Source organism: Tamandua tetradactyla, chromosome 7 (assembly GCF_023851605.1).
Source record: "Tamandua tetradactyla isolate mTamTet1 chromosome 7, mTamTet1.pri, whole genome shotgun sequence".
In the NCBI taxonomy this organism is placed as follows: Eukaryota; Metazoa; Chordata; class Mammalia; order Pilosa; family Myrmecophagidae; genus Tamandua; species Tamandua tetradactyla.
This window is the reverse complement of record NC_135333.1, coordinates 73,025,994-73,052,132: the sequence shown is the minus strand read 5'-3', so window position 1 is coordinate 73,052,132 and position 26,139 is coordinate 73,025,994. Positions and strand designations below refer to the sequence as shown.

At 34.1% G+C, this 26,139-nt stretch overlaps 1 protein-coding gene across 5 annotated transcripts in view; it reads left to right on the top strand.

The window, feature by feature from the left end:
* Positions 1 to 26,139, top strand: part of LOC143691498 (NKG2-A/NKG2-B type II integral membrane protein-like) — a 52,642-nt gene that overhangs the window by 11,008 nt on the left and 15,495 nt on the right. The window contains exons 2-8 of one of the 5 annotated variants that reach the window (XM_077170028.1): positions 1,196 to 1,265; positions 3,167 to 3,394; positions 3,782 to 3,886; positions 4,472 to 4,525; positions 5,122 to 5,273; positions 10,501 to 10,601; positions 10,941 to 13,155. In XM_077170028.1, the coding sequence (XP_077026143.1) occupies positions 1,244 to 1,265; positions 3,167 to 3,394; positions 3,782 to 3,886; positions 4,472 to 4,525; positions 5,122 to 5,273; positions 10,501 to 10,601; positions 10,941 to 11,052 (774 nt within the window). In that variant the 5' untranslated portion in view covers positions 1,196 to 1,243 and the 3' untranslated portion in view covers positions 11,053 to 13,155. Of the gene's footprint in view, positions 1 to 1,091; positions 1,266 to 3,166; positions 3,395 to 3,781; positions 3,887 to 4,471; positions 4,526 to 5,121; positions 5,274 to 10,500; positions 10,602 to 10,940; positions 13,157 to 16,446; positions 19,165 to 26,139 lie in introns of those variants that run through there. The other 4 variants (XM_077170032.1, XM_077170027.1, XM_077170029.1 and 1 more) reach the window with 4 other exon arrangements.

The window sequence follows — 26,139 nt, the reverse complement described above, 5'->3', positions numbered from 1 at the left end:
GTCTAAAATTGTGAAAATCCTTCTTCCTTTACAACACTATTTCTTTCTTTATAATAATTTAATTATAACAGCTGCTTTGGTTCATGTTGCATGGTATATTTTCCATATTTTTACTTTCATCTTTCCTTTATGCTCATATTTAACATGTCTCATTAAGCAGAAAACAGCTCCTTTGAAGTACCTTAACACTTTTTAAATTTAAATTGGATAATTATTCTATTTATATTTAATATAATGGTCATTTCATTTTGCAGAACTCTACCGCTTACTGTCTTTTCTATAGGTAACTATAAATTTATATTACTTTTCTTTGTTATTTAAATTTATTTTTAGAATAAACATTATTTTTTCACTTTCCTCTATAAAACCTTTTATTCAATATGCTTAAATATTATTTTAACGGTGCTATACATTTTTAATGTAAATTATTTACTTGTTAAAGTCTATCTAACAAGTCAATACTTTTTCCACTGCCAAGCCAGTGAAAAAAATCTCAGTATACTCTATTTACTATTTATTCCCACATTGGCTCCCTTGCATTTTTAACTCAAATTTGTATTTTTAAATTGGGAAATTTATCATTAATATTTTTGCAGTCACTAATCATTAGATATAGCCACGGAATTTAAGTTTCTTCAACATGCATTTCCTTCTTATTAATGTCCAAGTTTCTCTTTTGTTGGAATAAGATGCTTTCAAATATACTTTAGGGGGAGGCAGCAGATAAGTATTTTTCTCCTTTTCAAAAAATTCCTTGGAAAGAACTTAATTTTGCCTTCTTGCTAGAAGGATATTTCCATGTGGTATTGGAATCTAAGTTAGCCATCTCTAGGTTCTGCCATTATCAGAAATGTCACTGTCATATGTATTTATGTGGTTGCATATTTGTATATATGTACATGTATAGAAAACACATGAAAGGTATGATCTAAATGATACATTTCAAGGTAAACTTCATACTTGTAATAGAAGTTTGAAGTTTCCTATGATCTGGAGGTGTGCAATGTGATCAACTGAGTTAAAAATAGCCCAGTTATGAGAATTTCCTGTTCATACCTTAAGTGATGCAATCATGAGCCATCTATTGTTTACACTCTGGCTTCACTTTGATTCATCACAGGACAGTGTGTGAACAGCACATATATTGTTTATACTTGCCCTGGATTCATGTCTTTAAATATCTCTTCTTTTCCAGCTATAGCAGCCTCTTTAGGGAGTCACCAGCCTCCTTACTAAAGGATGCATGACTTTCCACCTGCAAAAAGGTATGTGCCCTCCTGCCTCCCTCACTGAGTAGGAGATTGCAAGTGCTGTACATGATGCAGATATGGTATTAATATACAGTAAAGTCAGAGTAGAACATTGGAGTCTTTATTTGAATAATTCAGGGTGAAAAAGAATACCTCAAATATGAAATATTTGTTGTACTTCTTAAAATATTCTATTTCTTATGGAGACTTTGTCAAATGCATGTGCACACACATATTTGAATTTGTTCATCAATATAATTTGAGGTTCTGTAATTATCATGACGATGAATCATTAATTTTAAATTTTATAATCAAAAGAGTGTGATTGTATAATAATGTATTGCTTAATATTTAATTAGCCAACATTTTATAATGGTATTCTAAAAAAAGGAACTCATTGAATGATGCAAGGCAAAACATAATTCCTTATAAAAATTAGTCTAAATACATGCAGTTTGAGTTTTTCAAAAAAAATCATGAGATTGATTCCATAAATTACAAATCTAACGTTAATAATAAAATTCAAAAGTCTCAAAAATTAAGATAAATCTGCCAAAAAATGAGCCACACTGTTTTAAGAAACTCTTTTCTAATGAATTATTTTATAATTTCTGACGAATATGCATCAGAAACCATAATATGGCAATTGTGACCAAAATAATCATTAAGCTAAACATCTACTGAGAGGTTGATAATAAAGTGTTTTCCAAGCATTATTATTACCATATTTTGCATGAGCAGGCACTAGGAATCAAAACCCGGTCTCTGGCATGGCAGGTGAGAACTCTGCCTGCTGAGCCACCGTGGCCTGCCCTATAAGCATTACTTTTAAATATCATTATTCCCATTTAAAATTAGAAAGTTAAGTCCTAGAGACACTAAGTAATTATTTATAGGCCATAAATTTAAAGTTGCAAAGCCAGAGTTAAATTCCAGGTTTTTAGAATTGACATCTAGAGTCTTTTATTTTTTTTTCGCATGGGCAGGCACTGGGAATGAAGCTGGATCTCCAGCATGGCAGGCAGGAACCTTGTGTGCTAAGCCATCGTGGCCCGCCCAGAGCTTTTGTGATGGAATTGTTAGATTAAATTAAACGAATGATTACAATTACTTACATAATCAAAGGAATCCCCACTGTCTTTGACAACCACAGTATTTATGGAAGTTTAAATAAATTATCTTCTTCCATTTATTTCTCAACTTATGGTCTTGTATTTTAGCCATGAAACTAATTGACTATTACTTTTATAAAATAAAGATTTAAACTATTTTTTTGGTATATTTCCAATATTCTTTAGGTTTTAGATAAATCTAGTGATGTTTTCAAACTTATAAAATATTTCCTTAAATTTTAATGAGTCCTCATAACTTTCTATTCAATAACAAGAAAAAAGATAATATAAAACACCCACTCTTATTTAATAAATAAATGAATATCACTAAATCAAAATAATTTAGTGTAATACATGAAGTGTATGCTAATTTTACCTTTCTCTTATTTTTAAAGCACTCAGAATTTAACCTTTATTTTATTTCAAAAACATCATAAAATTGATGCAAATGTTTTTCCAGTATAGAATTTTAATATTTAACCCAGGGGTATATTTAAATCTTTTTCTGGAACCTGACTTCAAATAAATAAGGCTACTCTTTTTTCATGAAATTCATTCCCAAATAATTTAGTTTTCCATCACTCCAACCAATAGTATTTTGTCAAATAGAGAATATTTTAAAAAATACTTACTACACCATGGGACACTTGTTCCAGGCTCTCAGTAAATTAGAATCAGAACTTTAGACCCTTCAACTAAGAGAGGACCTCTAGTGTTCACCACACATCCTCCCCTTCCCTGCCCTGTTTGAGGGTACTAGGGATCTGTCACTGTATGTACCGTGTTTCAACTTCTTACACACAGTTATCACAGAGCACAGTTTCTGTCACCACGGACCTACCGAGATGAATAACCAAAGTGTGATGTACGCAGAACTGAATCTGGCCAAGAACCCAAAGAGGAAGCAAATAAAACCCCAGGACATTAATTGCTCCATTTCAGATACTGAGCAGGAAATAACCTATGTGGAATTAAACCTTCAACATGTTTCTGATGATCCTCACGAGAATGACAAGAATTCACACTGCAAAGGTAAAACATTTAATCAGTTCTCAATATTATAACTGCTCTAGGATGTGCAGTGGGGTGCAGAGGTGAGGGAAAAGTACAAATTATAGAAATGAACACTGATAGATTTAAAGATATGTTCATATATTTTTTCAATTTTGTGGATCAGAGCTCAAAGGGTAGATATGGTATTCTAGCAGGAATTTTAATGAATGATTTTATTCAGACTGTTGAAATATGTAGACTTTGATTGACACCTCATGGAGCATTATATTTACTGAAAATTCAACGCTATATTCTGAGAGAAAAATTACAATGGGAGATGTGAGCCTGGGATTCAGTATTTATGGATATGATTCCTTCCATGTAAACGAAACAATTGCCTCCATCTACGCTTTTCTTTCCCTGCAGATTTCCCATCACCTCCGGAAAAACTCATTGCTGGGATCCTGGGAATAGCATGTCTAATCTTGTTGTCCTCTATAACAACTATGGCAGTCATAGTTACCGCTCCAAGTAAGTTTCTGAACGATTGTAAAGGAATTTTCATTTTAATAATTTTGAAAATTTCTCTAAATATTTCATATTAAGGAATAGAATTCACATTTTTATGTATTTATTGGAACTAAACATATATATTGACTAAATGTGGAGAGGTCGTTCTGAATTTGTCAAGTTACAAATAGCAAAATGTTTGCAGAGTATTTATTTTTAAGTTTAAGTACATGTATATGCTTAAGTCTAAGTGTATGTGTGTGTGTGTGTGTATATATATATATACTTATCTGTATCTGCCTTCTGATCTCAAATCACAAGTATTTGTTCTAGGAAAAGCAAGTTTATAAAAAAAAACTTGGAAAACCAAATGAATTTTTCAAAGTAACTAAACGAATCTTGTACAAAGGTAGATTTTGATCCTTTAGGCTGTTGAATTTTTTCCCAAGACATTAATTGCTTTATTAAGTGTCTTTGGTAAAATCTTTTTTATTCAACATTGATCTAATTCTAAATAATACATGAAATTTCAAGCTAGGAAACTAAAATTATTATTATTTCTTAATAGCAACTTCAATTCTAAAAGAATTGCATTCATATTTCTAGCTACTGAAATACAGGAACAGAAAAATTATTCCGTGATAAAAAGAACTGAGAAAGGTATGGAATGTTTTTTAAATTTCTCATATACTGGTACAGCTTTTGACTTTGTCTTAGGCCACACCAAAATGATAATAGTTTTTAAAAAGTATAAAAAGGAGCAATAAATTTTCACTAATAAGGATTATATAAGGACATTACTTGTTTTCCAACAATAAGGAGTATTCATTTAAAATCACCTTTTGACCATTTGTTACAATATTCTAATGCTATATAAGATAAGAAGCAAATAGTTCACTATTCTAATGAAATGGTATGAGTCAGTGATTTTCAGGAAATGGATTAAGTGGAATTTTTGATTGATTGCTTTATGTGGGTACATAAATTAAGGACTAAGAGGCTGACCCTTGTGTGTGTGTGTGTGTGTGTGTGTGTGTGTGTGTGTGTGTGTGTGTGTGAGTGTGTTGGGGTGGGCAGTTTGTTATATATATATAAACCTGTGCGGGTGCATATACAGGTTATGTACATATTTATGTTTATACCTATGAATATATGTCTGTTCATTATCCTTTTTAAAATTCAAATGAAAAGTATAAATTAATTAATCAAATTAAGTTAATATTGTTTCTGAACACTAATTCGTCATCTTTCTTCAGCCTCTCATTGTGGTCGTTGTCCGGAGGGCTGGTTTACATATTCCAACAACTGTTATTACATCAGTGCTGAACGAAAAACATGGAAAGACAGTTTGATGGCCTGTGCTTCTAATAAATCCAACCTGTTTTATGCAGAAAATGAAGAAGAAATGGTAATATTTTAAGTGTTTCAAACAGTTTAGCAAAAACTTACTTCAAATGATGTTATATTTACAGGAATCATCCATATATTACCATTAGTTATATTTTTTCTCAAGACTGCACCCTATTCCTATTTGAACTTACATTTGATTTATATTTTTATACCATTGATGCATATTTGCTGATTTTCAGTTCTTTGTCTTCATGAAAAAATGCTTCTATACATGCTTTTTTTCCTAAAATAAACTTAATTTAGCTTAATTAGACATAAAGAGAATTAAAGTGATCATAATAGTGCAGATTGATCACAAATGAATAGAACCATGAACTACAAATCAGGTCAAGGAATAGAAATGTTAGTCCTCTGTATCTCCAGCCTGTGTCTGCTCTCACTTTCTCACTCTCCTCTCTAAGCCACTATCCTGACTTAATATTATATTTAGCTTTGCCTATTTTTGAATTTTATAAAACTGGAGTTAAATAGAATGCATTTTTGTGTCTCTCTACTTCCACTCACATATATCTGCAATTCATCCATACTGTTGCAGTTAACTATAGTCTGTACACTCTCACTGCTATATTATGTGAATATAACATTTAAACATCTATTTTACTGGGGATAGAAATTCAGGTTGTTTCTATTATTTGGTTATTATGAATAATTATTCTCTAAACACTCTTAGATGTATGACCTGTATTCGTAGGAATGAAATTGCAGAGCCATAGTAATATATATGTTAAAATTCCAAATTATCCCAACAAATTCCTATTTTATTGTCAAATACACAGTACATCCATTAGCAACTAGAAGTGTCCCTTGATCCACATTCTCATAAAAACCTAGTACATCAGGAATTTTAATAGCAGAAGTTCTGGTGGTTATATAGCAGCTAGTGGTATCTTTATGATATTAATAGGAATTCCTAATTATAATTAGTTTGAACACAGTTATGAACTATTAACCTTTAGTATACAGGCATATATTGGAATTACTAAGGGTTCAGTTCTAGACCACTGCAATAAAGTGACTATCACAATAAACCGGTCACACAATTTTTGGTACCCCAGTACATATAAAAGTTAATCTATTAAATGTACAATAACATTATGTTAAAAAAAAAAGCAATGTACATACCTTAATTAAAAATACATTATTGCTTGGGTGCATGGGTGGTTCAGTGGTAGAATGCTCACCTTCCATGCGGGAGACCCTGAGTTCGATTCCTAGACCATACATCCCTCCCCATAAAAGTCTAAAAATTCATTATTGCTAAAAAATGCAAACCATCATATGAACCTTCAGTGAGTCGTAGCTTTTTGCTGGTGGAGGGTCTTGCGGATATTGATGACTGCTGACTGACCAGGGTGGTGGTCACTGAAGATTGGGTTGGCTGTGGCAATTTCTTAAAATAAGACAATAAAGTTTGCTCATTGCCAAATTTTGTTGACAATTGTCAAAAATTGTCAAATTTCAAATTTTCAACTGACTGTTTCTTTTTTTTCATATTCAATTTTTTTATTAATGAAAAAAATTAACTAACATAACATTTAGAAATCATCTAAATCACTGCATCTTGAGCTATAGTTTTGTTTTTTATTTTTTGTATTTTTTATTTTTATTTTTTTCTCTATATTATCATTTTAATTCTTTTTCTGTTGTCTTGCTATTTCTTTTTCTAAATCGATGCAAATGTACTAAGAAATGATGATCATACATCTATGTGATGATATTAAGAATTACTGATTGCATATGTAGAATGGAATGATTTCTAAATGACTGTTTCTTTCATAAAATTTCTCTGTAGCATCTGATGCTGTTTGATGGTATTTTACCCACAGTAAAATTTCTTTCAAAATTGAAGTCAATGCTTTCAAACCCTGTCACGACATTATCAACTAAGTTTATCTGATATTCTAAAACCTTTATGTCATTTCAACATCGTCACCAGGAGTAGTTTCCCTCTCAAGAAATCACTTTCCTTAGTCATCCATAAGAAGCATCCATTAATGTTTTATCATGAGATTATATTAGTTTTATCATGAGATTTTAGCCATTCCATCACCTCTTGAGGCTCCATTCCTAATTCTAGTTCTCTTGCTATTTCCACCACATCTGCAGTGACTTTCTCCACTCAATTTATGATCCCCTCAATGTCATCCCTGAGGGGTGGAATCAACCTCCTTCAAACTCTTGTTCTTCTTGATGTTTTTCCCTCCTCCCATGAATAATGAATGTTCTTAATGGCATCTAGAATGGTGAATCCTTTCCAGGTTTTCAATGGACTTTGCTCAGATCTATCATAAAATTCACTCTATGTGCCAGCTAGAGCCTAACAACATACATCTCTTAAATAATAAGACTTTAAAGGTGAAATTACTTCTTCGACCATGGGCTGCAGAATGGGTATTGTGTTAGCAACCATGAAAACAGTAGTAATCTTCTATATCTCTGTGAGAGTTCTTGGGTGACCAGGTATATTATTAAAATGAGCAGTGACATTTTGAAAGGAATCTTGCTCTGAGCAGTAGGTCTCAATAGTGGGCTTAAAAATATTCAGCAAAACATGGCATAAATAGTTATGTCAATATTCAGGCTTTGTTTATCCATTTATAGAGCACAGTCAGAGTAGATTTAGTGTAATTCATAAGGGTTCTGGGATTTCCAGGAAGGTAAATGAGCACTGGCTTCAACATAAAGTCACCAGCTGCACTAGCCCCTAATGGAAAAGTCAGCCTGTCCTTTGAAGATTTGAAGCCAGGCATTGACTTCTCTCTAGCTGTGAAAGTCCTAGATGGCACCTTCTTCCAATATAAAGTTGTCTCATCCTCACTGAAAAACTGTTGTTTAGTGCAGCCACCTCATCAGTTATTTGGCTCGATAGTCTGGATAATTTTTTGTAGCTTCTACATCAGCACTTACTGTTTCACCTTACACTTTGATGTTATGGAGATGACATTTCTCCTTAAACCTCATGAACATCTGTAGCTTCCAATTTCCTCACTTCTTATATCTTTTGTAGACTAGAAGAGAGTTAGGTCCTTGCTCTGGATTAGGCTTTAGTTTAAGGAAATATTGTGGCTGATTTGATCTTCTATCCAGACCACTTAAAAGTAGTTTCATATCAGCAATAAGGCTGTTTTACTTTCTTATCATTTGTGTGTTTGTTGGGCTAGCATTTTTAATTTCCTTCAAGATCTTTTCATTTGCATTCACAATTTGGCTAATGATTTGGAGCAAGAGGCCTAGTCACCTTCAACCCCTCTTGGCTTTTGACATACCTTCCTCACTAAGGTTATTCACCTTTACCTTTTGATTTAAAGTGAGAGGCAAGTAACTCTTCCTTTCACTTGAACACTTAGAGAACACTGTAGAGTGATTAATTGGCCTAAATTAAATATTGTTGTGTGCCAGGAAAGAGGGAGGCCCAAGAAGAGAGACAAAGAATGACTGGTGGGTGAAGCAGTGAGAACACATACAACATTTATCAATTAAGTTTGACATCTTATGTAGGCACAATTCATGGCACCCCAAAACAATATCAATAGTAATAATGTATTACTGAATTATCAGTAATCACTGATCACAGATCACCACAACAAATATGATAATATGAAAAAGTGTGGAATGTTGGAGGAGCTACCAGAATGTGACACCGACACAAAGTGAGCCCATGCTGCTGGAAAAATGGCACCAAAAGACTTGCTTCATGAAGGGGTGCCACAGCCTACAATTTGTAGAAAGTGCAAGAGTGTCCGTGAAGAGCAGTAAAATGAGATATGCGTGTTTCTTCTTTTGTGAAGGGTCTGTTTCTGTTCTCATTCATTTTCTTCTGTGCGTGTTCTTTTCCTTTCAGTTAGTTCTTTGACCTGTTTTGGATATGAGCTCTTGATTTTGAGATTCAAATGTTTTTTTTCTTATGTAGCTTAGATTTTGTCTTTTATAATAAAGTATTTTAATAAGCATAATTTGTGAATTTTAACAATCCAATTTAGAATTTTAGGAAGATTTGTGCTTATTTTGAAACTATTTCAAAAATTAGCCGAAGTTCATGAAGATAATCTCCTATACTAATTTGTAGAGCTTTTACTCACTTACTTATGTTTTAATTTTTAAATTTACATTTAGATCTACAGTCTATTAGATTTATTTTTTTCTGATACTGTTTTTGTGATTCTAAAAATTAGAAGAAAAGTTGACCTCTCTATCTCTTTATATATTGGTGTATTGCATAATGCATAGCAAAGATGATCATTTCTCCATTCTCTTCTGTGCCTCACTATGTCATAAATTAAGGATGTGGGTGTATAAACCTGTGCATGTGCATGTGGGTGTGTGTGTTTCTGGGCTTCACTGTGTTCTCTTGGTGGTGTCCTCTCTCCGGTACTGCCGGCCTCTCCTGGTATTGTTGCAGGACTCTTTTTCATTCCAGAAGAGGAATGAACTTAGCTTGGTCACCTTCTGTTGCCAGATGGGTCCAGAAAATCCCAGGCCTACATTTCATTTTTTCTGTTGTGTGGAGGGACATAAGATGCCCTGCCAGTCTGTGTTTCCTCCAATCTTGGGGTTCCAAATAGTTTTACCTTTCTCTTTCCACCTTGCAGAGTTGACTTGCTTATGTCTTGCTTTATTTCCAGGGTTTATAGTTATACTTAGCAGAGAGTGCGTGGGGGTGGGGGTGGGGGAATGAGTCTTGTCTGGACCTTTGGTATTCCACCAAAATACACACAGATAAACGGGGACTAATCTAGTCAAAGACCTGTGTAGGGCCTAGGGAACAAATTTTGGCTTTCGAGTCATTTAATCTCTTCAATGGCAACCTATTAATTTGGTTCACAAAGCCCTAACTCTAAGAAACATAGAAAAATACATTCATTTAGAGGGAAAAGTATTGCAGTATCTGGAAACTTAAAAAAAAAAACATTGTTATGTTAATTTTGTTAACCTGGGTTACTATTAATTAATCTAAATCTCCATTTTTCTTGTTAACATAAGAAGACAGATAAAAGTATAAGTTATAAAACTTTATGAGTTAATTGGTAGTAAAAAGTAGAAATGTTTTGAAGTTTTTGGCAATATGAAAAAAGGGTTTTCAACTTTAATATATTCATATTGTTAGAATCTATTACTCTCATCTTGTTTTGAACATTAATGACCATATGAAAGAAAATACTACCTGCCTTTAAAAAATATTAATCTTAATAATGATTATTAAATGGAAGTTCTTTGTTGTTTGATAGAATGTGTTGTATTCCCTATCATTTGGATCATGGGTTGGACTCTCTCGTGAAAGCAGTTCTCGTCCATGGGAATGGATGAAAGGTTTCACTTTCAACATAAGGTAAGTTTTTATGAGTGATGATATATAAAAGAAGAAAAGCTGTAAAAAAGAAAATTCAGAAGATTAATACTGGCAAATTTGTTTGCAATTTCAAAGGTATTGAAAATTAGTGACATGTAATGTCACTGTAAACGTTACTTAAGAATAGTATACTCATTGCTCAAAATAACCAGTATTATAATAATATAATAATGTTTTAACAATATTATAGTACTAGTAGTACAGGAAACATGTTCATTTTTGCAAAAATTCTTCTAATACTGTTATTCAGAAAATGACATTTTTTCATGGATTGTTCCTATAAAATATAACTGAAATACACACTTTTGTTTGTTTCAGAGTGATGAACGTACCAAATCCTCACTATAACTGTGCTATGCTACACTCACCTGCTCTTCAGGCAGACAATTGTACAAATTCAAAACGATACATTTGTAAGCATAAGCTTTAGATTTAAAGCACCTGAGTTTGGAAGTTTGAAGTTGTTTCATCATAATATTATGATTACTAATGTCTTAAAATGAATTAGATTACTTGTTCTAGTATTGAAAATGTATTAAAACACATTTATTGAAATATAATATATATATCAAAAAGCACCCAGACATCATTACCTGACCACCCAATAATTTATCACAAAACAAATACACCCTTGTAACTTCAATATAATTCAGTAATATTGAATAACCAAAAACCAGCAACTTACATGCTCCACTCTGCTAGCTCCCATCCAGCGCATCTTGCCAAAACTTACAACCACTTATTTTTTAACACTGTAGATTTGTAATGATTTATAACATTTTATGTATTGGAAATCATACTGTGGGAATGATTTTGTTTCACCTTCTTCACTCAGTTTTATATTTTGACATCCATGTGTCATAAAATATCACAATCCATATGATTTCTTCTATATATGAAGTGTCCAGAATGATAAAGTCCATATAGATATAAAGTGGATCAATGGTTGTCACAAATCAGAGGTAGGAATGGGAATTAATGGAGGAAGGATTTCTTTTTCGGGGTGATGAGAATTTTCTAAAATTAGATAAATGGCTCTGATTACAAACTTTGTGAATATACAGAAATCACTGAATTATGCAATTTAAATGGTTGAATTTAAGTTATGTGAATTTCATTTCAATAAAGTCATTAAAGAAATACCTTGCCATGATTTTAAGACTGCATTTTACTTTTAAAGTAATTTGTAAACATTTGTCATCTTTATGATATTGCCTTCCTATCAGTAACATTGAATAGTCATCAGTATTTGTATTCTGTAGTTTGTCATATTTTGTATATTTCTATATTCAAGTCTTATAAAGACATAGGTATTTCGTACTGATGCTTTTGTCAAATCATCTCTGCTTTTTCACTTCCTTTTGTAATTATTTTTGCTGCAAATAGAAATAAAATTCACGTTGGAATTGTAACTATCAATTTTATCTAATCTCAACTATAGATTCTTCTGTATTTTACAGAAACAGCTAGTTCATTATTATTTCTTTTTTTCTTTCTTTCTTTTTTTTTACCTTCTTTCACTCACTGGAGTTTCATTTCTCAGGTTGAAGAGAAGTCATTATAAAGTTTCTATACGCATGTTCTAGTTTGAAAGCTGCCAGATTGCAGTACACCAGAAGTGGAGTGACTTTTATAAAGTGGAATATAATAAGTTACAAGTTTACAGTTCTAAGAAAGTGAAGGTATCCAAATTAAGGCCCCAGCACAAGGTGACCTTCACTCAAGGAAGGCTGATGGGTCAGTAACACCTCTGTAGTTGGGTAGTCACATAGTGGCATCTGCTAGTCCCTTGCCCCTGGGCTCCGTTGCTTTCAGCCTCTGTTCCTGTGGGGCTTCCTCACTTTACTTCTCCAGGGCTGGCTTTCATCTCTTGGCTTCCTTTGGCTCCCTCCAAGTTCTGGTTTGCTTCACATCTCATGGCAATGTCTGCTGGGCTCCAGCATCTCCAAATATCTGTGTCTCTGTTCTCTACATGTCCACATCTGTGTTAGCTCTGCTGTGACGTTTCCGCCAGTTCTGAGGTTCCTCTCCTTTCTGTCAGCTCCAAAATGTTTCCTCTTTTAAAGGATTCCAGTAAACTAATAAGGACGACTTGGAATGGGGGGAGTCACATCTCCATCGAGATAATCTAACCAAAAGTTTCCAACCTACCATATCGAATCAGGATTGAAAGAAAGAGCTGCTCCCAGTGATTGGATCAGGATTAAAACATGGTTTTTCTGGGGTACATAATACTTTCAAACCCGCACAGTGCACCGATCCCTATATTATGGGAAAAGATTTCAACATTTCATCAAGAGATTTATTGATTCCAACATACCTTTCTCAGATTCACACAGTTCCCTGCGTTCTTATTTCCTACCTAGTAGCTTTTTATAATTAATGGTTTGAAGCTTGCAAACTAGAACATGTTGCAATTTTATCATTTTTGAATCTGTTGAAATGACAGTGTATGTTTTCTTTTTATAATGCTTTTGAAGTTTACTACATTCATTTCTTTTCAAATGTTAAATGTCTTGCTTTTCTGACATAAACCACATTGTTCATGCTGTTTTGTCCATTTTTTATCACTATATTGTTATATTTAAGATTTTTTTCTTCATCCACATTAAAAAAGAGATTCAATTGCTTTTGCTTTCATTTTCATGTACTGTAACAGTTTTGCTGTCAAGGTTATATCAGGAAACATTTCTCTTTTTCTCTTACTTTGCAGCCTTGATGTAAGTGTAGTACTGTATCTTTAAGTGTTCTTTATTGAGTATGCCATTCGTGCTTGGTATTTTTTGTGTGAAGATATGAAAAAAACAAAACCAATTTTTAAACACAGGTAGGATTACTCAAATTTTCTATTTATTGTACTTCATTTTGGCAAATTTAATTTTCCAGGACTTTTTTATTTCACATACCTATTAAATTACAGTCTAAAATACTTTTATTATGTGTTAAACTTCACAAGAACCATAACGGTGCCTCTATTTTCATTCCAGGTATATGTTTTTTGTGCCATCTCCATTTTTTTCTTAAGCAATATCTCATTAATTTTATTGGCTTTTCATTGAAAACTCCTTTTTTTTGGGGGGGGGTGCATGGTCTGGGAATTGAATGAAAACACCTTTTGATGTATTGATCCTCTCTACTGTAATATTTGTTCATTGTCATGAATTTGCACAATTTGTTATTTCCTTCCATCTACTTAATTTTGATGTAATTTCAATTAATTTTAGCTTCCAAACATCTAGTTTATTGTTATACATGCTCAGATTATTGATTTTCTGTTTTTTTCTGAATATAAGCATTTAAGGCAATAATTTTTTTTCACAAGACGGATTTTTGTATATTTTCCTTATAATCCATACAAAAATATAAACATTCATTGAGACCATTTGTTTATCCCATCTGTTATTTTAAATATATTATTGAATTTAAAACCCTATAAGGATTTTCAGGTTCTTAATTATTAAGTTCTATTTTTAGGTGAACTGTGATTAGAAAATTTTCTGTGATGCTGGAAATGTTCTATATCTGTGTTTAAATGTGTCTAGTGTGACTAAAGGCTGGTTCTTAAACTCTAATTATACTGTAAATGCTGCATTTCAAATGCCTACCTGCCTAACTTGACTGCTGACTATGTTTGACAGCATAGTTCTATGTGTTTTATATTTATATTCTCAGAAATATGAGCATATATTGTATTTTGGGGAACGTTCCAGGTGAACTTGAAAAATATTTATTTATTTTGTACTTGTATGCTGTGTGTATGTGTTAAATGTCTGGTTTAAGTTTTTCTTGAGCCTTATTGCAATCTGCTTGCTTGATAAGGAGTGATTTTTGATTTTTGATTTGTTAACTTTTCCTTTCAATTCTGTGTTGACCCTGCATTATTAGGAACATAAAAATGTATGAAAACATTCCTAATGGCTTGCTGAAGCTAGCATTATGGAACCTGCCTCTTCATTTCCAATAACGCTACTTTCATTATATTCTCCTTGCATTTTATCTGTAGCAATTTTCTGCTGGCTTTTGTGGCATGGTATAAGTTTTCATTTTTTTTATTTTCATCTTTCCGTTGTGCTTATATTTAAGACTTCTCATTAGTATAGCAAACAGTTATTTTTTGAAAAACTTACTAAGGTGAAATCCACATGATATAAAGTTAACTATTAAAAAATAAACAATTCATTGTCTTTTAGTACATTCAATATGCTCTGCAACCACCACCTCCATGTAGTTGCAAAACATTTCCATTCCTTTCAAATAAAGCCTCTTGCTCATTTAGCACTTTCTCCCCATTTCTCCTTCTCCCGGTCCCTGGTAACCTCCATCCATGTTTGGTCTTTATGAATTTATCTATTCTGATTATTTGATGTAAATGGACTCATGCAATATGTGATCTTTTTGTCTGACTTTTTAAACTTAGCACAGTATTTTGGTGATTCTTCCACATTGTATCATGTTTTGGCACTTCATTACTTTTTATGCCAGAATAATATTCCATGCAATGGGATATACCACAATTTGTTTATTGACTATATACTACAAGTTGTTTATCCATTCATCTTTCTATGAACATTTAGGTTTTTTCCACCTTTTGGCTTTGAACATCTTTTGGTACATGTACTTGTTTGGGTATTTTATTTCAGTCTTTTGGATAATATATCTAGGATTGGAATGATGGGCTATATGGTGATTGTATATTCAGCATTTATAAGAACTGTCAAACTATTTTCCACAGGAGATGAACCATTTTGTATTCTTACCACAATGCAATAGGGCTTTAATTTTTCACATTCTCATAAACATCTGTTACTTTCCATTTTTATTATAGTCACCTTGTTGGATATGAAGTGATACCTAATTGTGATTTTGATTTTGGTTTCCTTAATGTCAAATAATGTTGGATATTTTTTCATGTGTTTGGTGATCATTTGTTTATCTTCTTTAGAAAAATGTCTGTTTAAGCCCTTTGTCCATTTTTAAGTTGCACAATTTGTCTTCTTGTTGTGATTTAAAAATACTTTATATATTCTGTATATTAGACCCCTATCAGACATATGATTTGAAAATATTTTCTTCCATTTTAGATGGTCTTTACTTTTCTTGATGGTGTCTTTTGATGCACAAAGCATTTTAACTTGGAAGAACTAGTCCAATTCATCTATTTTTCCTTTCATTGTTTTATTTTTATTGTCATATATAGGAATCCATTGCTAAATCTCAGGTTGCAAAGATTTACACCATGCATTCTTGTAAGAGTTTTATAGTTTTAGTTCTCCTATTTAGGTTGTTTATTCTTTTTTAGTTCAGTTTGTATATGGTATGAAGTAGGAGCCAATTTCATTTTTTTTGCATGTGGTTATCTACTTGTTCCTACACTATTTGTTGAAGAGACTATTACTTCCCTGTTGAATGGTCTTGGTATTCTTCTCAAAAATCAATTGACCAGAGATGCATGAGTTTATTCTTGTTCAACACGTACATACTTATGCTGGTAACATGCTGATTTCATTGTTGTAGTTTTATAGTAAGTGTGAATTCTCCGAATTTGTTTTTCTTTTTTCATGATTGTTTTGACTATTCAGGATCAGATGCATTTCCATGTGAAATTCAAAACTGGCTTTTCAGTGTCATGCACTCACTCACCAATGAGGCCTGGAGAATCAAAATTGAAGGTTATCCAGGGATGTTCTAATTTATTTGGAAAAACCATACTCAGATATATGACATCTTGAATCCTTGGCATTGCAGATAATTTATAGCATTCCACCACAAAAATTTTCCATTTTGTTCCTGACAGGCATTTAAGTTGTCTTCAATTTTTGGGTAGGACAAACCATGCCACGGGAAGAAGATAAAACAGTGCACAAGGGACTACTCACATGGAGGGTCACAGCTGTCTCAAAGGACATTCTGAACCCTGTTGAGTGACTAGCAGCATCTTGGAGGTCAGCTCATCCCTGCTTCCAGAGGCTTGGATGGAGCTGTGTGAAAGTTCCATTGTCACCAGCAATTTTTTGATGAGGAAGCTGGATAACAGAGATGTTACATGGCTTGCCCAATTTCACCCAGCTGGTTCAACACAGTACAAATCAAAATTCCAACAACCTTCTTTGAAAATTTGGAAAAGCTAACTACCAAATCCATCTGTAAGGGAAAGAGTCCCTGAATAGCTAAAAGCATCCTAAAAAAGAAGAGCAAAGTGGGAGGATTAATACTCCCGGATTTTAAGACATATTATAAAGCCACAATGGTCAAGACAACATGGTACTGGCACAAAGACAGAAGCATTGACCAATGGAATTGAATTGAGAGTGCAGAAATAGACCACCAAATCTATGGTCAACTGATTTTTGACAAGGCCCCCACATCCTCTGAACTGGGACAAAATAGTCATTTCAATAACTGGCCATGGAAGAACTGGGTATCAATAGCCAAGAGAATGAAAGAGGAGCCCAAACTTACACCCTACACAAAAATTAACTCAAAATGAATCAAACAGCTAAATATAAGAACAAGCACCACATAGCTTCTAGAAGTAAATGTAGGGAAACATATTCAAGGCCTAGTAATGGGAGGTAGCTTCCTAAATTTTATACCCAAAGCACAAGCAACAAAAGAAAACTAGATAAATGGGAACTCTTCAAAATCAAATGCCTCTGCACCACAAAAGACTTCATCAAAAGGGTGAAGAGGCAGCCAACTCAATGAAAGAAAATATTTGGAAATCACATATCAGACAAAGGTTTGATTTCCTGTATGTACAAAGAAATCATACAACTCAACAAAAGAACAATCTAATTATAAAATGGGCTAAAGATAGGAGTAGGCATTTTTCTGAAGAGCAAATATAGGTGGCTCAAAATCTCATTTTCCCTGGCTATAAGGGAAATCCAGATCAAGACTACAGTGAAATACCACTTCACCCTGATAATAATGGCTACTATTAAACAATCAGGAAACTACAAATGTTAGAGAAGATGTGGAGAAACTAGGACATTTATGCACTGCTAGTGGGACTGTACAATGGTGCAGCCACTATAGAAGACTGTTTGGTGGTTCCTTAGGCAGCTAAATATTGAGCTGCCCTATGATCCAGCAATAGCACAACTTGGTATATACCAAGAAGAGCTGAAAGCAATGACACAAAGAGACATTTTCACATGAGTGTTCATAGCAGCATTATTCACAATCACCAAAAGATGGAACAAACCAAAAACCCATCACTAGATGAGTGGATCAACAAAATGTGGTATGTACAAATGATGGAATATTATGCAGCAGTAAGACAAAATGACATCCTGAAGCACATAACAAGATGGATGAGCCTTGAGCACATAATGCTGAGTGAAATTAGCCAGACACAAAAGGACAGATACTGTATGATTCCACTTTTATGACCAGCATAAAGATATAATCAGAGGCTTACAATACAGAATATAGGGGACTTAGAGATATGTAGAAGCTAGAGATGGGTGAACCATTAGCTAATGAGGTTGAACTCCAATGTAAGGGAATATATAAGAGCAAATGACTCCCACTAGAAATATGAATGAGTTCTTGTATGAATTACTTCAAAGATATGATTCTTGTATAAACAGTGTTTCAGTCCAGGGTACAAGGTAGAAGCTGCTATTTCATGTTGTGAGCTATGTTCAAAATGAAACCATCAACACTACCACAGCAACAGCAGAGGTAAATAATGGGGTGAGGGACAAGAGTTAAGAGGAGGTTTAGATCTCCTATTTGGTGAGAGTGTGTTTATTGTTTTCTATCTCTTGGAAACAATGAAATTATCTAAAATTGAGAATGTTGATGGACTGTGGACTTTGGGCCCTCTACATGATGCTTGATGAATGCTGGTGGCTGAAGGATGCACTGATGGAGAAGTAGACTATTGAATGATGATGTATATTTATGAATGAAGGATGTGCTGCTACAAAAAGGAACAATGCTGTGAGGCATGCAACGATGTGAATGAACATGTGAAACATTTGGTGAGACAACATAAGCCAGAAACAGAAAAACAACAATGGTATGGTCACCTTTAGAAAATGTTTATAAGAAAACAGGGGCCTAGATTGTAAGCTTTTAGAGTAGACACATTAAGTTCAGAGTGGTGATTATTATTTCCGGATTTTGAGAGGCTATTTTATATATATAACCTGATACTTAGAGATAAGAATGAAGCCAAACAGGTTCAGAACATGGGGTAAGAAAGACATTGTCTATATTTCAGAACCACACATACTCTTTGATACAAAAGGAAGAAAGACTTATTTCATCTGGAACTGAAATTTTCTGTAGGGCATAATCTTATTCAACCTATCTATATAGCTCATTTGAACAACTGAAACACAGAGAACATAGAATGAGAAAGAGGTCCTTTAATCCTGTATAGATTATTGTAATGCATGGAGACATCCTAGAATATATTAACCAGATAATAAAAAAGTACTGCTAAAGTCCCCTGAGGGAGGGGAGAAAGACTATGGAATTATTAAACCTTATCATCAGGGTATTCCCTGATACTGTGTCAGATTTTAGTTATACACAAATCAATAGGCCATGCCCTTGATCATGAGGCTTACTTTTGTGAAGCTTATGTAGGTAGCATAGAAGCTTAGACTACCTATAGGCATGCCTGAGAGTTACTTCTGAAGGACCTCTTGTTGCTCAGATGTGGTCTCAGTCTCACTAAGCCCAACTCTGCAAGTGAAGTCATCAACTCCCCACTATGTGGGACATAACATCCAGGGTGAAAGTCTCCCTGGTGACATGGGAGAGGACTCCCATTGATGAATTCAGATCTGGCACTGTGGGATCAACAATTACATCCTGACTAAATGGGGAAGAAAAAGTATAATTAATAAAGTATCAGTGGCAGAGAGAGTTCAAATAGAGCTGAGAGGCTACTCTGGAGGTTGCTCTTACACGATCTTCAGGTAGACCTTGCTACCTATCATAACCTCCCAACCCCCAACCAGGATCATTCCAGCCAATCCTAAAGAAGACCCAGGGTAACGTATAAGATTCTGCAAGGGTTCAAGGCACTAGAGTAACTTTCCTGAAACCTACAAACTCCAGATGGGTCCCTGGTCCATGTAAGTCTTGAAACCTAGCCCACCCTATCCAGAACACCAGATGGTTCCATCTCCCTACCCCATGTAAGTGACAGACCCTCCCAATACAAAAAATTTAAAGTTGCCATAGCCCAAACTACCCCAGTGAGAGGGATGGAAAGATCAAAGGTGATGGTGGAATTATAAATAGAAGCTAGGACTTAACAAATCAATATGAATGCTGAATCATTAAATTGATATTTCTTTTAGTCTCCAGTATTTTAGAGCAGCTAGAAGCAAAAATCTAAAATTGTGAAATTGTAACTCATGTCAAAGTTTGAAATATGTCCTACAACTAAATGTGGTGCTGTACTTGGAAATTTATAGCCTTTTTTTGTATATATGTTATTGTTCACAAAAAAAAGAAGGAAAAAATTGATTGTGATGCTAAGAAGTATGTAAGCCCTCTAGCCTCTTATATTCTGGAGCAGCTAGAAGGAAAATATGAGAAGATTGCACGGTAGCCCAGGACAAACTCGGGAATCTATCCTGTAACCACTTTTTGAAGAGTGCTTTGGAAACTACTGTTTTTTTTTTTATTTCTTTGCTTTGTATATATGTTATATATTTTTTTATTAATTAAAAAAATTAACTAACACAACATTTAGAAATCATTCCATTCTACATATACAATCAGTAATTCTTTATATCATCACATAGATGCATATTCATCGTTTCTTAGTACATTTGCATCGATTTAGAAAAAGAAATAGAAAGACAACAGAAAAAGAAATAATACGACAATAGAGAGAAAAACATAAAAAAAAAGAAAAAAGAAAAAAAGAAGAAAAAAACCCAAAAAACAAAAAACTATACCTCAGATGCAGCTTCATTCAGTGTTTTAACCTAATTACATTACAATTAGGTAGTATTGTGCTGTGCATTTCTGAATTTTTGTATCCAGTCTTGTTGCACAGTCTGTATCCCTTCAGCTCATTTTACCCATTATCTTACCCTATTTCTATCTCCTGATGGTCTCTGTTACCAATGACATATTCCAAGTTTATTCTCTAATGTCGGTTCACATCAGTGGGACCATACAGTATTTGTCCTTTAGTTTTTGGCTAGTCTCACTCAGCATAATGTTCTCTAGGTCCATCCATGTTATTACATGCTTCATAAGTTTATTCTGTCTTAAAGCTGCATAATATTCCATCGTATGTATATACCACAGTTTGTTTAGCCACTCGTCTGTTGATGGACATTTTGGCTGTTTCCATCTCTTTGCAATTGTAAATAATGCTGCTATAAACATTGGTGTGCAAATGTCCGTTTGTGTCTTTGCCCTTAAGTTCTCTGAGTAGATACCTAGCAATGGTATTGCTGGGTCGTATGGCAATTCTATATTCAGCTTTTTGAGGAAATGCCAAACTGCCTTCCACAGTGGTTGCACCATTTGACATTCCCACCAACAGTGGATAAGTGTGCCTCTTTCTCCACATCCTCTTCAGCACTTGTCATTTTCTGTTTTGCTGATAATGACCGTTATGGTGGGTGTGAGATGATATCTCATTGTGGTTTTGATTTGCATTTCTCTAATGGCCAGGGACATTGAGCATCTCTTCATGTGCCTTTTGGCCATTTGTATTTCCTCTTCTGAGAGGTGTCTGTTCAAGTCTTCTTCCAATTTTGTAATTGGGTTGGCTGTCTTTTTGTTGTTGAGTTGAACAATCTCTTTATAAATTCTGGATACTAGACCTTTATCTGATGTGTCGTTTCCAAATATTGTCTCCCACTGTGTAGGCTGCCTTTCTACTTTCTTGATGAAGTTCTTTGATGCACAAAAGTGTTTAATTTTGAGGAGCTCCCATTTATTTATTTCCTTCTTCAGTGCTCTTGCTTTAGGTGTAAGGTCCATAAAACCGCCTCCAATTGTAAGTTTCATAAGATATCTCCCTACATTTTCCTCTAACTGTTTTATGGTATTAGAACTAATGTTTAGATCTTTGATCCATTTTGAGTTAACTTTTGTATAGGTGTGAGATACGGGTCCTCTTTCATTCTTTTGCATATGGATATCCAGTTCTCTAGGCACCATTTATTGAAGAGACTGTTCTGTCCCAGGTGAGTTGGCTTGACTGCCTTATCAAAGATCAAATGTCCATAGATGAGAGGGTCTATATCTGAGCACTCTATTCGATTCCATTGGTCGATATATCTATCTTTATGCCAGTACCATGCTGTTTTGACCACTGTGGCTTCATAATATGCCTTAAAGTCAGGCAGCGTGAGACCTCCAGTTTCATTATTTTTCCTCAAGATACTTTTAGCAATTCGGGGCACCCTGCCCTTCCAGACAAATTTGCTTATTGGTTTTTCTATTCTGAACAATAAGTTGTTGGGATTTTGATTGGTATTGCATTGAATCTGTAAATCAATTTAGGTAGAATTGACATCTTAACTATATTTAGTCTTCCAATCCATGAACATGGTATGCCCTTTCATCTATTTAGGTCTTCTGTGATTTCTTTTAACAGTTTCTTATAGTTTTCTTTGTATAGGTCTTTTGTCTCTTTAGTTAAATTTATTCCTCAGTATTTTATTCTTTTAGTTGCAATTGTAAATGAAATTCATTTCTTGATTTCCCCCTCAGCTTGTTCATTGTTAGTGTATAGAAACACTACAGATTTTTGAATGTTGATCTTGTAACCTGCTACTTTGCTGTACTAATTTATTAGCTCTAGTAGTTTTGCTGTGGATTTTTCAGGGTTTTCGATGTATAGTATCCTATCATCTGCAAACAGTGATAGTTTTACTTCTTCCTTTCCAATTTTGATGCCTTGTATTTCTTTTTCTTGTCTAATTGCTCTGGCTAGAACCTCCAACATGATGTTGAATAACAGTGGTGATAATGGACATCCTTGTCTTGTTCTTGATCTTAGGGGGAAAGTTTTCAATTTTTCCCATTGAGGATGATATTAGCTGTGGGTTTTTCATATATTCCCTCTATCATTTTAAGGAGGTTCCCTTGTATTCCTATCCTTTGAAGTGTTTTAAACAGGAAAGGATGTTGAATCTTGTCAAATGCCTTCTCTGCATCAATTGAGATGATCATGTGATTTTTCTGCTTTGATTTGTTGATATGGTGTATTACATGAATTGATTTTCTTATGTTGAACCATCCTTGCATACCTGGGATGAATCCTACTTGGCCATGATGTATAATTCTTGTAATATGTTGCTGGATTTGATTTGCTAGAATTTTGTTGAGGATTTTTGCATCTATATTCATTAGAGAGATTGGTCTGTAGTTTTCTTTTTTTGTAATATCTTTGCTTGGTTTTGGTATGAGGGTGATGTTGACTTCATAGAATGAATTAGGCAGCTTTTCCTCCACTTCAATTTTTTTGAAGAGTTTGAGCAGGGTTGATACTAATTCTTTCTGGAATGTTTGGTAGAATTCGCATGTGAAGCCGTCTGGTCCTGGATTTTCTTTTTGGGAAGCTTTTGAATGACTGATTCAATTTCTTTACTTGTGATTGGTTTGTTGAGGTCATCTATTTCTTCTTGAGTCAAAGTTGGTTGTTCATGCCTTTCTAGGAACTTGTCTATTTCATCTACATTGTTTTATTTATTAGTATAAAGTTGTTCATAGTATCCTGTTATTACCTCCTTTATTTCTGTGAGGTCAGTGATTATGTCTCCTCTTCTATTTCTGATCTTATTTATTTGTGTCCTCTCTTTTCTTCTTTTTGTTAATCTTGCTAAGGGCCCATCAATCTTATTGATTTTCTCATAGAACCAACTTCTGGTCTTATTGATTTTCTCTATTGTTTTCATGTTCTCAATTTCATTTATTTCTGCTCTAATCTTTGTTATTTCTTTCCTTTTGTTTGCTTTGGGGTTAGTTTGCTGTTCTTTCTCCAGTTCTTCAATTGGACAGTTAATTCCCGAATTTTTGCCCCTTTTCTTCTTTGATATAGGCATTTAGGGCAATAAATTTCCCTCTTAGCACTGCCTTCGCTGCATCCCATAGGTTTTGATATGTTGTGTTTTCATTTTCATTCGCCTCGAGATATTTACTAATTTCTCTTGTAATTTCTTCCTTGACCCACTGGTTGTTTAAGAGCGTGTTGTTTAGCCTCTATGTATTTGTGAATTTTCTGTCACTCTGCCTATTATTGATTTCCAACTTCATTCCTTTATTATCTGAGAAAGTGTTGTGTATGATTTCAATCTTTTTAAATTTGTTGAGACTTGCTTTGTGACCCAGCATATGGTCTATCTTTGAGAATGATCCATGAGCACTTGAGAGAAAGGTGTATTCTGCTGTTGTGGGGTGTAATGTCCTATAAATGTCTGTTAAGTCTAGCTCATTTATTGTAATATTCATGTTCTCTGTTTCTTTATTGATCCTCTGTCTAGATGTCCTGTCCATTGATGAGAGTGGGGAATTGAAGTCTCCAACTATTATGGTAGATGTATCTATTTCCCTTTTCAGTATTTGTAGTGTAAACATACAAGAATCTTAGAAACAGCATTCAAAGTCTCCTTAGAAAAAAACATTCTTTCCCTGGATAAAGATTCTGATAAATTGCTCTCTTTTTTTCCTAAGATTCTCCTCTCTCCCTCTATCTGCTTATGTGCAACTTTTATGATATCTCTTCACAATAGTGGTTCAATTCCAATCAGCTTATGTTACCAGGCCCAGTTTGGTCCTCTGGGAAATGACCAGGCATGGAGAGCAGCTTACTGGGACCTAGATATCTTTATCAAAGTACATCTCCTTCTGGGGAGATCCTCTGGGAAGATTGGAGGCTGGGAAATAGTTCCCTCAAGGAAGCCTGAACAATGGGAACCACTTTCATCAGGAGAGCCCAATAAAGTTATAACTAGCAAAGGCTCAGCAGATTCCAGGAATCATCTCACATTGCTGTCTTTATCAAGCCATATATTTCCACCCCACATTTCAGGACCCCATTCTTTTCCAGTCAAAGCCCCTATGTTAACAGCACACACAGAAAGATTGAGAGTTTATTTAACATTTTAAATTTGCTTCACACACAATGAGTCTCTGGGTCTGATTTCCACAGATCTCAAGTCTGCAATCATAGGAAATAAGATTTTATTTCAGGGCAGACATGGAAACATTTACATCATTGATATGAAGCTTAAGGTGTAAATTTGAAAGCTTCAGTTCATCCCTTTCCTTCAAAATTGTATCCAGTGTAACTAACAACCAGCCAACAAGATTATACCTTTTAATTCAACAAAACTCCATAAAGGTGTCAAAAACACTTTCACTTAGAGCCTTGCCTCATATAAACATACAATTTGAAAAATCTAAGGGTGATAGCTTGCTTATCTCCAATGGACTATCAGTGTCATCTTAATTGTTAGGAACAGAATCATAGGTACCTCTGTCTTGAATCAGAGTAGAAAACATCTTGTGAAAACCCATTTTTTAATATTCTGTTTCTCAAGGACCACCTCACTCTTGGTAGCAACCTGTGCTAGTCAGGATTCTCTAGAGAAATAAAACAAACAGGAGATATTTGCATACATGAGATTTATAAGGGGATCTCATGAAACCATGGAAAAGGAAAAGTCCAAAATACACAGGGCATATTTGGAAGCTGGAAACTCTGATGAAGGGCCTTGATGAATTTCATAAGAGACACTTGTTGGATGCAGAAGCAGTGAAGCAGTCTCTCTTCTTCCTAAAAATATCTTCAAGTGATCAGATTATCTTGTTGGTGGAGGCACTCTTATATTGATCACAGGTGTTATCAGCCACAGATGTAATCAATTGACTGATGATTAAATACAGCAAACTTCTGGTTTATCAACCACCCACCAAATATCCTTGTAGCAATGATCAAGCCATTACCTGACTGACATGACAACAAGGCATCATCACTTGGCAAATTTGACACCAGAACATAATCATGACAGCTATTATGAGGTATGCTTATGCACACGAAAGCTGGAGCTCAGTCAAAATCTGTTACAGGTAATTACAGACACCTATTCTGTTCTCGCTGGATAGCACAATCCTATTGTTTAAGGATAGATTTAATTAAAACCTTTACACATTGATTACATTGACAGAGAAATACACTCCTCTCAGAGTTCTTTCATTTTGGTTAAAAATGAGAATTGTGACTGAAGACTTCTCCATATGCACAACATATTTAATGAGTTTTCTGATGTTGTCTAAGGACAGAATAATGTGTATAGTTTTTCCACCTTGCTGTCAGACAAATAGTTTCTCATGTCACCTAAGTTTATGACATGCAATGAAAGATTTTCCACATAAATTGCAGACTTATGGTTTCTTCTCAGTATGAATTCTCTCATGTCTTTTAAGGGCACTGCATTGACTGAAAGATTTTCCACATAGATGGCAGTCATATGGTTTTTCTCCAGTGTGAGTTCTCTCATGTCTCTTAAGTTTAGTA